General features: G+C 36.8%; 1 protein-coding gene across 1 annotated transcript; it reads left to right on the forward strand.

The window, feature by feature from the left end:
• On the forward strand, positions 1–11,339 carry LOC115927575 (zinc transporter ZIP12-like). Its single transcript, XM_030993640.1, has 3 exons — positions 1–216; positions 10,467–10,757; positions 11,103–11,339. The coding sequence occupies exons 1-3, from the start codon at positions 1–3 to the stop codon at positions 11,337–11,339; spliced, it is 744 nt and encodes a 247-aa protein (XP_030849500.1).
• Positions 11,340–11,651: the final 312 nt, after the last annotated feature.

Raw genomic sequence — 11,651 nt, forward strand, 5'->3', positions numbered from 1 at the left:
ATGGCGTATCTAGGTGCCGTGTGCACCAGAATTCTCTTTCTCATCATCCTGACAAACTTTCTTGCGATCACGGTCGCGAGCTTGACCAGGGAATCGAGGGAAATACACGATCACGACAATGATGACGACTACGTGGAAATTGGAAATTATCTTTTGGAGGTTGAGCTGGCAGGCATGAGAGAGGAATTCGATTTTTTGAACAACCCGGAACAGAATGTAACGTTTGATCAAGTTGTTAGTTTGGTCGAAATAGTTTTCGGACGAATCGATTGTGAGCAACGGGTCGGTAACTGCTCTAAGGTAAAACAAAAACGATTTAGTTTTCATAGTTATTAGGTTATTTACTCATTATTCACTTTTTTATTTTTTATTTCAGTTTTTAGGAAAATGGGGTTTTCTCTTCAGTCAATTAACTACTTTAAAAAATTTTAAAAAAAATCTTAATGTTCTGAAAGATGAAACAAATATTAGTAATTAAATCAAAACACATCAATATTCTGATGAGATATATTCGAACAAGGGTGTTAAATTTTAACACTTTCCCGGTATCTATATCGGAAAACACCAGCTGGTGTTATTTAACACCAGGGTTTGGAATGGAACAAGTCAATTCCACTATTGATGTTGAAGTAATTCCGCCTTTGGTGTAAAAATCTAACTCTATTATTTCAACTTGATGTTAAAGTTCAATTCTAGTTTTGGTGTTACAAAATCCAACACCATTTCTTTCAACACCAGTGGTGTGTAGAATTTAATCCTGATTTTGTTTTGGTTAAAATCAATACCAATGATTTAACACTAAATTCAAAGAATCTTGCGATGTCTGTTGGATTAAGTGGTAGCAATTTTCTAACTGTTCTGTCTGCAGAACAATTTTTCACACTTAAAGGTATTACAAAGTTTGGGGAAATTTTGAAAATTGGGTGAATAGTGAATTTTACAATTTTGATATATTTGGATGCCCCTGTGGATGTATTATGAGCACTCAAAAAATTAACCCCCAAAACACTTCTGTTTTCGAGAAAAATTGAATATAAAAATTTACCGGTGCTCCCGGTAATTTTGATAAATTTCAAGTAGCGCCTACGGCCGTACAATGGTAGCTGCGACCATGAAAATCTCAGAATATATAGTTGTGATATATAATTTCCAAACGTGAATAGCTAATCGATCGATTTTAGTCAAGAAACATTGTTTCATAGCTAAATTGATATCTTGACCTTGAGAGGGAGCTATACTTAAAGAGTTTATTATTTATAATTTCATAACTTTAGACTCGATTTCAACCGGGACAACGATCAATGAATATTGTAGGAACGCATAATGCTTCCAATATGCTAATTTGAACCAAATTCATGACCCCATGCCAAAACTTTGTAATACCATTAACAGTATGATTGCGCTGATGAAATAGGATATTCAGACCGTGATTAAAAATTCCATAACCACGGTATCCCGAAGAGATACTTGACAGCTAGCTCGCGCATGCGCATGCACGATACGACGTCATATCGTATGACAACTGTCGTCCAATGATTTTGCTCGAATCCACTAACTTTTGCGCATGCGCAATTTCAACAACATAACACCAAGACTCGGACCATCAACCTGTAATTAAATATTTCGACACTCTGTTGGTGTTGAACGGACGTGAACGGACGTTAAATTAACACCAAGGGTGTTGGTTTTTTCTATTTCGTGCTGGTGTTAGAAATTTAACACCCTGGTTTTTGCAGTGTACTACAGAAGGGAAATGGGGAGAGATATTGACAGAAAGGGAAATAATGGTGTGTTATTCATGGCGAGAAAATGAAAGCGATAAATCGAGGGAAAGGTGAATGAAAGAGGATGTCGCTAAATCAAAGAAAGATAGAGAAAAAAAAACGAAGCAAAGAGATCGAGGGATAGAGAACAGATGAAAAAGAAATAACGATCTGAGGAATTAGAGAAATAGAGAACATGTACAAAAGAAAGAAAATAACTCATTAACAACAAATTGAAGGTAAAAAACCGCATGAAGCTCTGATACAATACGATAAATACTTTAAAAAACAGGCTGTATAAAACTTAACACAGACAAACATGATAAGTGAAATCTAGATGAATTTAATTCTCAGGGACACCTTGATCTAAATCATCTAGTTTCGAAATAAGGCCCGGAAAGAGTTACATAATGTAATATTGCCTGTCGTTGATTTGGTCTGGGATTAATGTTCCATACTGTTGTACATAAATTGTGTACTGAAAAATCACTACTACTGACCAAAGAAGCCTTGGATTTCTTTTGGCGTCGCAATAGGACACGGACCTTCTTCCTTCTTCCTAAAAATATATCATTGACGCATTAAAAGCTTCATTAAAAAGTAAAGAGATATTCCCATTTAAAGTGCAAATCATCTTTTGAGTTCATTTCGTATGAAAGCAAATAAATATGAGATACAGAAGAGCGAAATTTTGAGGTGATTTCTTGTATACAAAATTGTTATTCATTTCTATTTTTCTCCTAAAAGCTTTCACCTTAGGGCCATTACTCGAAATATATCATATATATTAATTAAGGTTCTGTAAAGGAAACGGCCTTCATGAGTAATTCATGTTAAAAAACTGACATTATATTCATTTTTTCTGTCGGAAATCAGGGGCGGATCCAGGAATTTCTTGACGGGGGGGGGGGGGGCACACAGGGGGGCACCTGGTGGGAAAGAGAACATATGTATATATATTTTTAGTCCCCCCAAAAATCGCAACGACGCAGCCAGCGGCTGAATAAAGAGGACACTTCTTTTTCTTTTTTTCTTTTTTCATGACATTTTAAAATTTAACATTATGCTCTATTTTGGGGTACGGGGAGAGGGGGGGGGGGGGGGGGTAAGGTCACCTTTTTAGATCAGACATTGGTATATATATTTTAAAAATAAAATTGTAAACAATTTTTTTTGGCAGGGGGGGGGGCACGCTCCTGTTTTTGAGTACATTTAGGCGCATTTAGGGCGCATTTAGGGCTGATTTTAACATATTTTTTGGCCGGAGGGGGGGGGGGGGGGGGGGGGGAGGGGGAACGTTCCCCCTGTGCCCCCCCCCCTGGATTCGCCAATGGAAATAATGTGAAAGTTGTCCGGCACTACGTCAGAATCAAGTGAACTAATAAATTGCGAATTTGAGATTCGCGTAGATGAGGTGATCTCATATTTTCAAACACATTCATAACTTTCTTGTAATAGGTCCGATTTATTTCATACTCCCACTCTCGCTGTTTCCTTCATATTTCTCCTTTCTACAAATTGGGCTATTGCAGAGCTTGCATTTCTGTTTGAAGGCAGAGAGTACGAGTCCTGAAGTGAGTCCCTGTGAAGATTCTTTCTAACTTTGTACGTAATTTAACCATTTTTTCCCCTACAACATCTAGGAGAGCTCGAGAACAATATTTGACCGAACTGCATCTCAATAGTCAATCTGAGAGAGAGAGAAAGAGAAAGATAGTTGGAATGGGAAAGAAGAAATCGACTGGCTTGAATATTTTGACATTGTGGCTCTCTTCAATTGTCCGTCCTCTGCTTGAGCTTCGTCTCCTACTTTTCTCTCTACTTCGGTTTCTTATTTAACTTTTTCTTCTTTCTCTTCTTCGACTTCTTCGTCTGTTTCTGCTTCTTCTTCCTTATGTTTTTCATTCTTTTTTTTCTTTTTCCTTTCTTTGCTCTTCTTCTTTTTCTTTTTTCTTTCTTCTTCTTCTTCGTCTTTTTCTTCTTCTTCCTCTTTATCTACCTATCCTCTTCGAGTGTTGCTCAATTTGCTCGCTCTTATATTATATTCTCTTAATAATAATGTTAGTATGCTATCAAATTATATTAACAGCAAAAATAATATAGAAAAAAAATAATGATAGTATTGAGGATAATAATAAACATCATTAAAGAGAGGGAAAGACGAGAGAAAAACAATTTATTTTGAAAAGTGAGGTAAGCTTATCCTAATCATTTAACATTGAATCATTTAATCATTTAACATTGCATTTAACAAGTTAATCATTTTCAATATAGGCCTAATGTGAAAATATCACTATCTCTATTAATCGCATTACCAATACTTATCCTCCATACGTAGATATTTAATTTGATCTTGTTTACAAGAACTATTACATTTTCTCTCCAGACAACATCTGTTTTAATTTGATTAAAGGCAATCCAACCTTTTTAATATGTTTAATTGTATGAAAGCAGAAAATAAAGAGAAACAGAATGAACAAAGTTTAAAAATAAATCGGACCAATACAAAACAGAGTTAAAAATGTTTAAACCATGAGATTACTACATCTATGGGAATTTTAAATTGGCAATTTGGTTAGGGGGATTGTAATTTATATTTACAGACAGTTCTCCCGTTTTTCGTGTACCTTATATTAGTATCATTAATTTTCCCTTAAGTGTCATTTTTGGGGGCTAGTACTCAAAATATAATGGAAATCAAAGTATCATATGTCATCTAAAAAGGGTTGACCCTGCTGATTTATGCATTTTTAAGAAAATCAATATTTTGTATTCATCTTGTTTGTTAAAACATATTGGGAAAGCATTCCGGCACTACGTCATGATAACATGGCGACTTCAGCTAATTTTAAATGCCCTTAAGAACTGTCCATTAACCTTTCATAATTTTACTACCTTCTTATTTTTTTGTCCGATTTAATTCAAATTTTCCATAGTCTTCTTTTCTATTTTTCTGCTTTCTTTCACAGTAGTTTTATATTAAGGTTGGAATTCCACAATTGTCAAGCTTAAGGGAACCTTATCGCGATCAGAATCTTACTTGTTCACACATCAAACGAAGAAAATCTCACTAGCGAAGACACAATGCGATGAGAACACCCGCAAATGCGCGTCCGGGAATTTAGACCCAGCAAGTCATAAGACCACGCCTTTATTTATAGTGCGAGCATTCAAACGTGGTGCATTGTGGGATAAAACATATCTATAATTAATCTACTGCCTAAGGAAATTGAGTGATGCTTAGACTAAGCCTTTTAGTCCTTACTTTAAAAAGATAAGAATAATCAACATAAATTGTTTGAGTAATACGTATAATTTCTGATTTTGAGTTAAAATTACTAAATTAATACAAGCTGAAATTACTTAAAGTTCTTATGTATTTGATTTTACTTAAATATTCTACGTATGTTCTACTAAATTGAAAGTTTGAGTTAGCAAGACTTAAATTTAGTGCGTAAGTGGCAAAACTAATGTTTTCAAGTAAATTCTACATGGAAAAAATACGTAAAAATTACCAATGAACAAATTCTTTTTTTTTTTACAGTGTATGACTATCAGAGAATTATGTAAAATAAGACTATTATGACCATGAGAGATGTATGTAAGCTATATGTTAAATCGAAATATTGTTCCCACGCACAGCACGCAAAGAAAACGAGGTGAAAACAACTGTATTGTATCACTATGAAGAAGTACATGAATCTAACCTTTTTTACAATTACTTTCTGGCAAGTCCCCTTAATGTATTGATTTTGATAGTAAAGATCAACAATTGAGAATATGGCCCGCAACACATAGCTGGATTTAAAAGGGCACAACCGCCTTTTAAAACCCCTGGAAAAAATGCCCCTTTTGTCATGGTGGCTGTGTTTTTGTGTGTCTGAGCCCCCCCCCCTCCCCCGATGCTTTACCCTATGAATAGATCCCAAAAGGCAAAAGCAAATAATTATATTAACTTCTTCCATCCCTTGTCTTAATATGTTTTGTATTTTTCTTCTACTCGTATAAACTTGCTCATCTGAGATTTTTCAGAATGGTGCCCCTCCACCGCACCCCCCCCCAAACCCAACCCCCTCCAACCATTTGAACAAAATGCTAGATGCATTTTTTTTTTCGATTCACTTATGAATTTTTTCATTTTATTTCTCAGTGTTTCCAACAAAATATATTACTAATCACTTATAATATTTTACTTCAGTAGACTGGTTGATTAATATATTCAATTTGTATACATGCTGTTTAGAGAAGAGTTGTTCTTGACAACTCGAAAATTCGTCGGATGATTACCCGACATGGCAACAAATAATGTATGCAGACTAGATTCCAAGTATTGTAGTTCATTCATGAAAAACATGTTAATGGAATACATCGTAACTAGGCAACCAAGAAAGAAACATGCATTCAATGTGAATATGTTTGTTAACCGGTCTTATAATAAAATTGATTACATCAAGAAAGTTTTCTGCGGTCAGTATAAAGGCCTACCCATGCTCACAATACTTGATTTTAAATGATCTATGAACTGCTCTTGGTCAAACTCTTGGGAAGGGGACAAAATACAAACCCTTTTTTGAAACTGATGATCTTTGTTTATTCCTAAAAAAATCAATTATTGATTATGTAGACAACTATTTCGTTATCACAGAACTTTAGTTTATTGATTGGATAATAATTTGCCCATTTATATCTACTACGCTAAATACACAGTATCATATCAGTCGAATCGACTAATACTAATAGCCGCCATGATACACGCTTAACAATCATTAAATTGCTATCTAAGTATATTAAAGGAAACTTTACCCCGAAGCATAATTGCATAGGTATTCTAAAAAAATGAGATGTATTCATGCCCTTCGATGTACAATTTTCGTTATAAAAATGTACAAGAGATATATTAATGAAGATATTATTGGCATGATGGAATGCCTTTTAGCATAGCATAGACTCAGCCATCTACTTGAAAATATGACGTATCAGGTGAGGTTGTAGTTGTATCATGCACCAGACTTTCGTTGGAAAGACTTTTCCAAAAACAAAACAAAAATTCAATGAGAAAAAAAAAATCATAGCTGAGAAGATTCATTTAAAAATACTAGAATGGAGCAGCTGACAAATCATTTTCATGATTGAGAAACCTGCATTCTAGGAGAGCAGCAATTATTTATGCAATTTGCGTTCTGGCAATTGTGGTACCAAGGATAATAGCAGGTGAATGAAATGGTTTAAAACTGAGAACCACTATCCATGGTCCAGTGACATAGCCGCCGTTAGACATGACGCATCTACCTGTACGCAGACATCGTTAACAAATCAAAAATCAAAAATCCTGTAAATCTTGTGTGTGTCTCTTTAAACATACGCGAAAAAAATACCGACCAATTTCTGTTTATTGCCGTCAAATTTGATGTATTATGCATGATCACTGCGGTTTAGTTTTTGGTCAATATATTACAAAGTGTTGATGTATTTGTACTGCATTTCATAATACCGAATCACTCGTGTAAATCATTGTATGAATACATGCGTCGAAGAGCGTGCTTGGGAAGATGGGTTGCGTGCGATCGGTTCGGGTGTGCGCTCGTGCGAGGGTCGTTGTGTGTTTACAGAGGATTTGTCATTCCCTTTCTGGCGGGAAAACAACAATAGGACAATTACAAAACCTGTCATTCTTTTCAATTTGGTTCGTATGCATATCGCACTTTTTGGTTTAATCAACACTAGAGGCTGTTCACACCGGCAGACCGCGCTATCTCTGCGGTGTGGAAGGTACAACGTCGTTTCGGTCCGCCCAACAGCGAGCCACGGCGAGCCAAAACGGCGTGCCACTGGAGCACCTCTTGGGGATGGTCCACGAGAGAGAGAGCGCGGTCTAGCGCGCGCTAGAAAAAAGGGGGTGCTACGTACAATAGACCGCGCTATCTCATTGCGGTGTGAACAGCCTCCTAGACAGTTTCAATATAATGTTATCTTTATGCATCATTTTGAAATGTGCTGATGTTATAATTCTTGCTCCGAACATGACTTATTTAGGAGAGCTACTTTCCAACCCTTTTCTTGTCGCGGCGTCCTTTAGAGATATAAGGGACTTTTAGATTTGCACGTCGACAGCTTTGACTGCAACGTGTGACGTCATTTTAAGGCACTGCGCATGCGTTACGTCGTCTCAGTCGGCGATCGAGAAATGCGTCAACCTTGATTTTCCAAATCTAGTACATTTATATAGCGCCTTTACATGCTCAATGTACTAGTATGCCGCGTGCGCATAAATTATACAGTTCCTCAGGTAGACAAAGGAAGATCCCTTCCCTGCTATTATGTAAAAATGTGTAGAACAGGTGTCACATGCATGTTCACCTGTTAAACACATTTTTACATAATAGCAGTGAAGGAATGTTCTTTTGTTGAGGGTAGAATGAGGAACTGTATATTTTGTCCTCTTTCTTTGTCCGTGATGTTCTTAGTGTTACTTCCCCCATGCATTTTTATCGTCAAGTGCAATTTAAAACATTTCTAATTGTAGTCAACATGGGCAGTTAAGTACGTTGACACGTATGGTCAGTCGGTGTTCGTCGTGTTCTCGTCCACTCAATCTAAAAGTCCCTATAAATGATTTCGCGTCACCCTAATCCCAAGTCATTAAAGGAGTTTCATTTTTAATCACGCTGGTACACTTCAAGTGCCATGTACACACGAACGGACTCATATTGCCCCTAAAATTTGCGATTGAGCGGAGCGAGCCATACAAAACAATGACATCTCTAATATATTAAAATGCTATTGGTAAACATATACACTAGATATTGTATGATGTTATGTATGTGGAAGACATTCTGGAACCTCGTTGACTTCTAAATTTTTATATTCGGTATTTATTGCCTAAAATCATACCGTTTCTAAATGTTGCGAAGGAGCAAAAAAAAAGACACTGCATTGTCTTTAAAATGTTATTTCTTCACGACAATACTTAGCATTCTTATATATTTTGTTTTCATGAGATTGACATTCATTTCATAATGGATCCAACAACAAATCTGTAATTCATTTCTTTCGCGGTACCCCTAAATACGTCTAGTGAGACCCAGAAGTGAAATTTAAAGCTAATATTTTATATGCAATAAGACATGAACTTAAATTACCCTTGAGTTAATCTTTAGAAAGTCCAAATACCTCCATTTAGTCTCATTTGACAACCCCCCTATCGTCAGAGTCCAGCAGCCTATAAACATGTTAGCCTATTGACTTTTACCCCCCCCCCCAAAATCGTTAAAAAATCATTTTTTGTTTAAACGAAAAGCATATCCAACTCGACGTCCGTTATCACTAGCTCTTCCATTGGAACCCTCATGTCCCATTGACTTTTGAAAGTTTACCCACCGTAATTTGGTCAAAATAGGTCGCCAGCTCGCCATTGCCTACATAACATATGTGCAACAAGTCGAACTTTGGACGTAATTTGCCACTCGTAATGTATAAATCAAGCACACGAAGGAAAACAAGCATGAATTATCATAGATCAGTTCTGATTTGTTCATTATGTCCATTTAAGCCGACCCCCCCCCCCCCACCGTAATTTGTCCATTTAGTATAGGCAAGCATTTTGCCGAGGTAAGAAAAAACATGAATTTTCATGAACACCATGGACTATTCGATTATTAACAAACTCCCCGACTTTCAGTCAAGTATTTCATTGTATTATGTAGTTTGGTATGTTTGTTTTACTAATTGTTAAATTATCAGATACCAATGATAGTTTAAAGGTAATACAAAGTTTTGGGAAATTTTGAAAATTGGGTGGATAGTGATTCTTTACAATTTGGAAAGATTTGGATGCCCCTGTGGATGTATTATAAGCACTAGAAAATTTAGCCTCTAAAACACTTCTGCTTTCGAGAAAAATTGAATTTAAAAATTTACCGGTGCTCCCGGTAAATTTTGATAAATTTCAAATAGCGCCTACAGCCGTACAGTGGTAGCTGCAACCATGACAATCTCAGAATATGTAGATGTGATATATAACTTCCAAACGAGAATAGCAAATTGGTCGATTTTAGTCAAGAAACATTGTTGTATAGCTTAATTAATATCTTGACCTTGAGAGGGAGCTATACAACAAAAAGAGTGTATTATTTACAATTTCATTACTTTAAACTCGATTTCAACGACAACGATCACTGAATATTGTAGGATCGCATATGCTTCCAATATGTTCATTTGAACCAAATTCATGACCCCATACCAAAACTTTGTATTACCTTTAAAGATATGGAAAAGGTTTTTGTATTTTATATTTAGCAAAGCAATCCCACATACAAAATGACTATCAAGTGTCGTCTGCTCCGCCGATTGCCGTCTGTTATATACGTTCAAGGCACATTAAAATCTATGGACTGTGACGTAGACAGGTTACTCGTCATTGTAGATTTATGATTAGCCATGCATCTGTCATTTATTAGTCTTTAATTGTTGACACACATACAATTACCACACACATGAACACTCTCACTTCCCCTTTCCAACACACCGTTTTCGCACACCCTGTTCACACATCATACCCAATGGCATATACACCCTGCAACATAGTGGAACATTCTAGTTTGGTAGTGTCGGCGAACCAGCTACGTTTGTGCTGGCGAAATTGAGACAACCGGAGCAATATGCTAACCTAACACCCTCGCTCTCTATCTCCTCCATCCTTTCTAGTGTCAACATGACTTCACATCTGACGTCTTTTCTACTCTCGATATCGACGTTGCCGACGGACTCGATGACGCCGCGTTTCTCCGTGCTAGTCCCTTATTCCTCTTCGGAGCGTACGAGATGGTGGCGGTTTGCCAGGCCGGTCATGGCGGCACAGATCTCACTGAAAATGTGGTGATGGCGTCACTCAAGATGGCGGCACCTGATTCGTCTAACTTGACCTTGACTGAGAATGACCTCGAAGTAATCCTGGAATCGATCCATGACAGCTATGCTGAGTCAACGAACGCAAATGTGAGGGGCATTTAATGTTGGCATAGGTTTTTATAATACAAATATTGACTGGTGGAGTTTGAAATATAACATTATTTTTGTTGTATAAAGGTGCTGTGTGTTTGCTTGAATATATATGTATGTGTGTGTGCATGAGGTATGGAGAGACGTGCGTCTTTTGTTTTGTGTGTGTGTTGTGATGTTGTTATTTTTTCATTTTTGTATTGTTTAATCTCTATCTTTAGGGGTAGAACTATGTGTTTTTTTTAAATATTGTAATCATTTTATCAATCATGAACATTCCATGAACTATAAGAGAATCATCAAATAATTGCGACCCCTCTCGTTTTATTGTACTTTTAATAGTGCTTTAGCGTTGAATCTGTCTTCGACGAAACCGTGGATGACCACGAAACAGGGGCTGACGATGTCGAGCTCCAGTACGCGGCGCAGGCCGTGGTCGCCGGTCTGCTACAAGGGCATTGCATAGGAGAACCCACTCTGCCCTCGACCAAGGACTTCACCGAGGCAATATTCGAGACGTATGCGACGTCGGGCGTCATTCCGGAAGATGGTGAGCATAAGAGAATACGACGATCGTAGGACGTTCGTACAGACTGTCACGATATCAACCCACGGGGATCTTAAAACCTATCGTGTTTCCTGTGTTAAATCATTTCGGGATATTGTAATAATCAAGCAATGGTTCTGTTCGTACCTTTCCAGAATTAATGCTCGATGTTATTGAATTTGCTTACAAAATTATAAGGTCGATTTCTCGGAATAATTAAGTTTTCTTTGATGAATAGCGCATGTTTCTTGGGCATTTGCATCTAATTAAGACTAACAAAAAATAGGAGGGGGTAGGGGGGGGGGGGAGGTTAAATCAGTCAGTTAAATGTCCATTGTTTGTTT

This window comes from Strongylocentrotus purpuratus, unplaced genomic scaffold (genome assembly GCF_000002235.5).
Source record: "Strongylocentrotus purpuratus isolate Spur 01 unplaced genomic scaffold, Spur_5.0 spur5_scaffold_20, whole genome shotgun sequence".
Taxonomy (NCBI): Eukaryota; Metazoa; Echinodermata; class Echinoidea; order Camarodonta; family Strongylocentrotidae; genus Strongylocentrotus; species Strongylocentrotus purpuratus.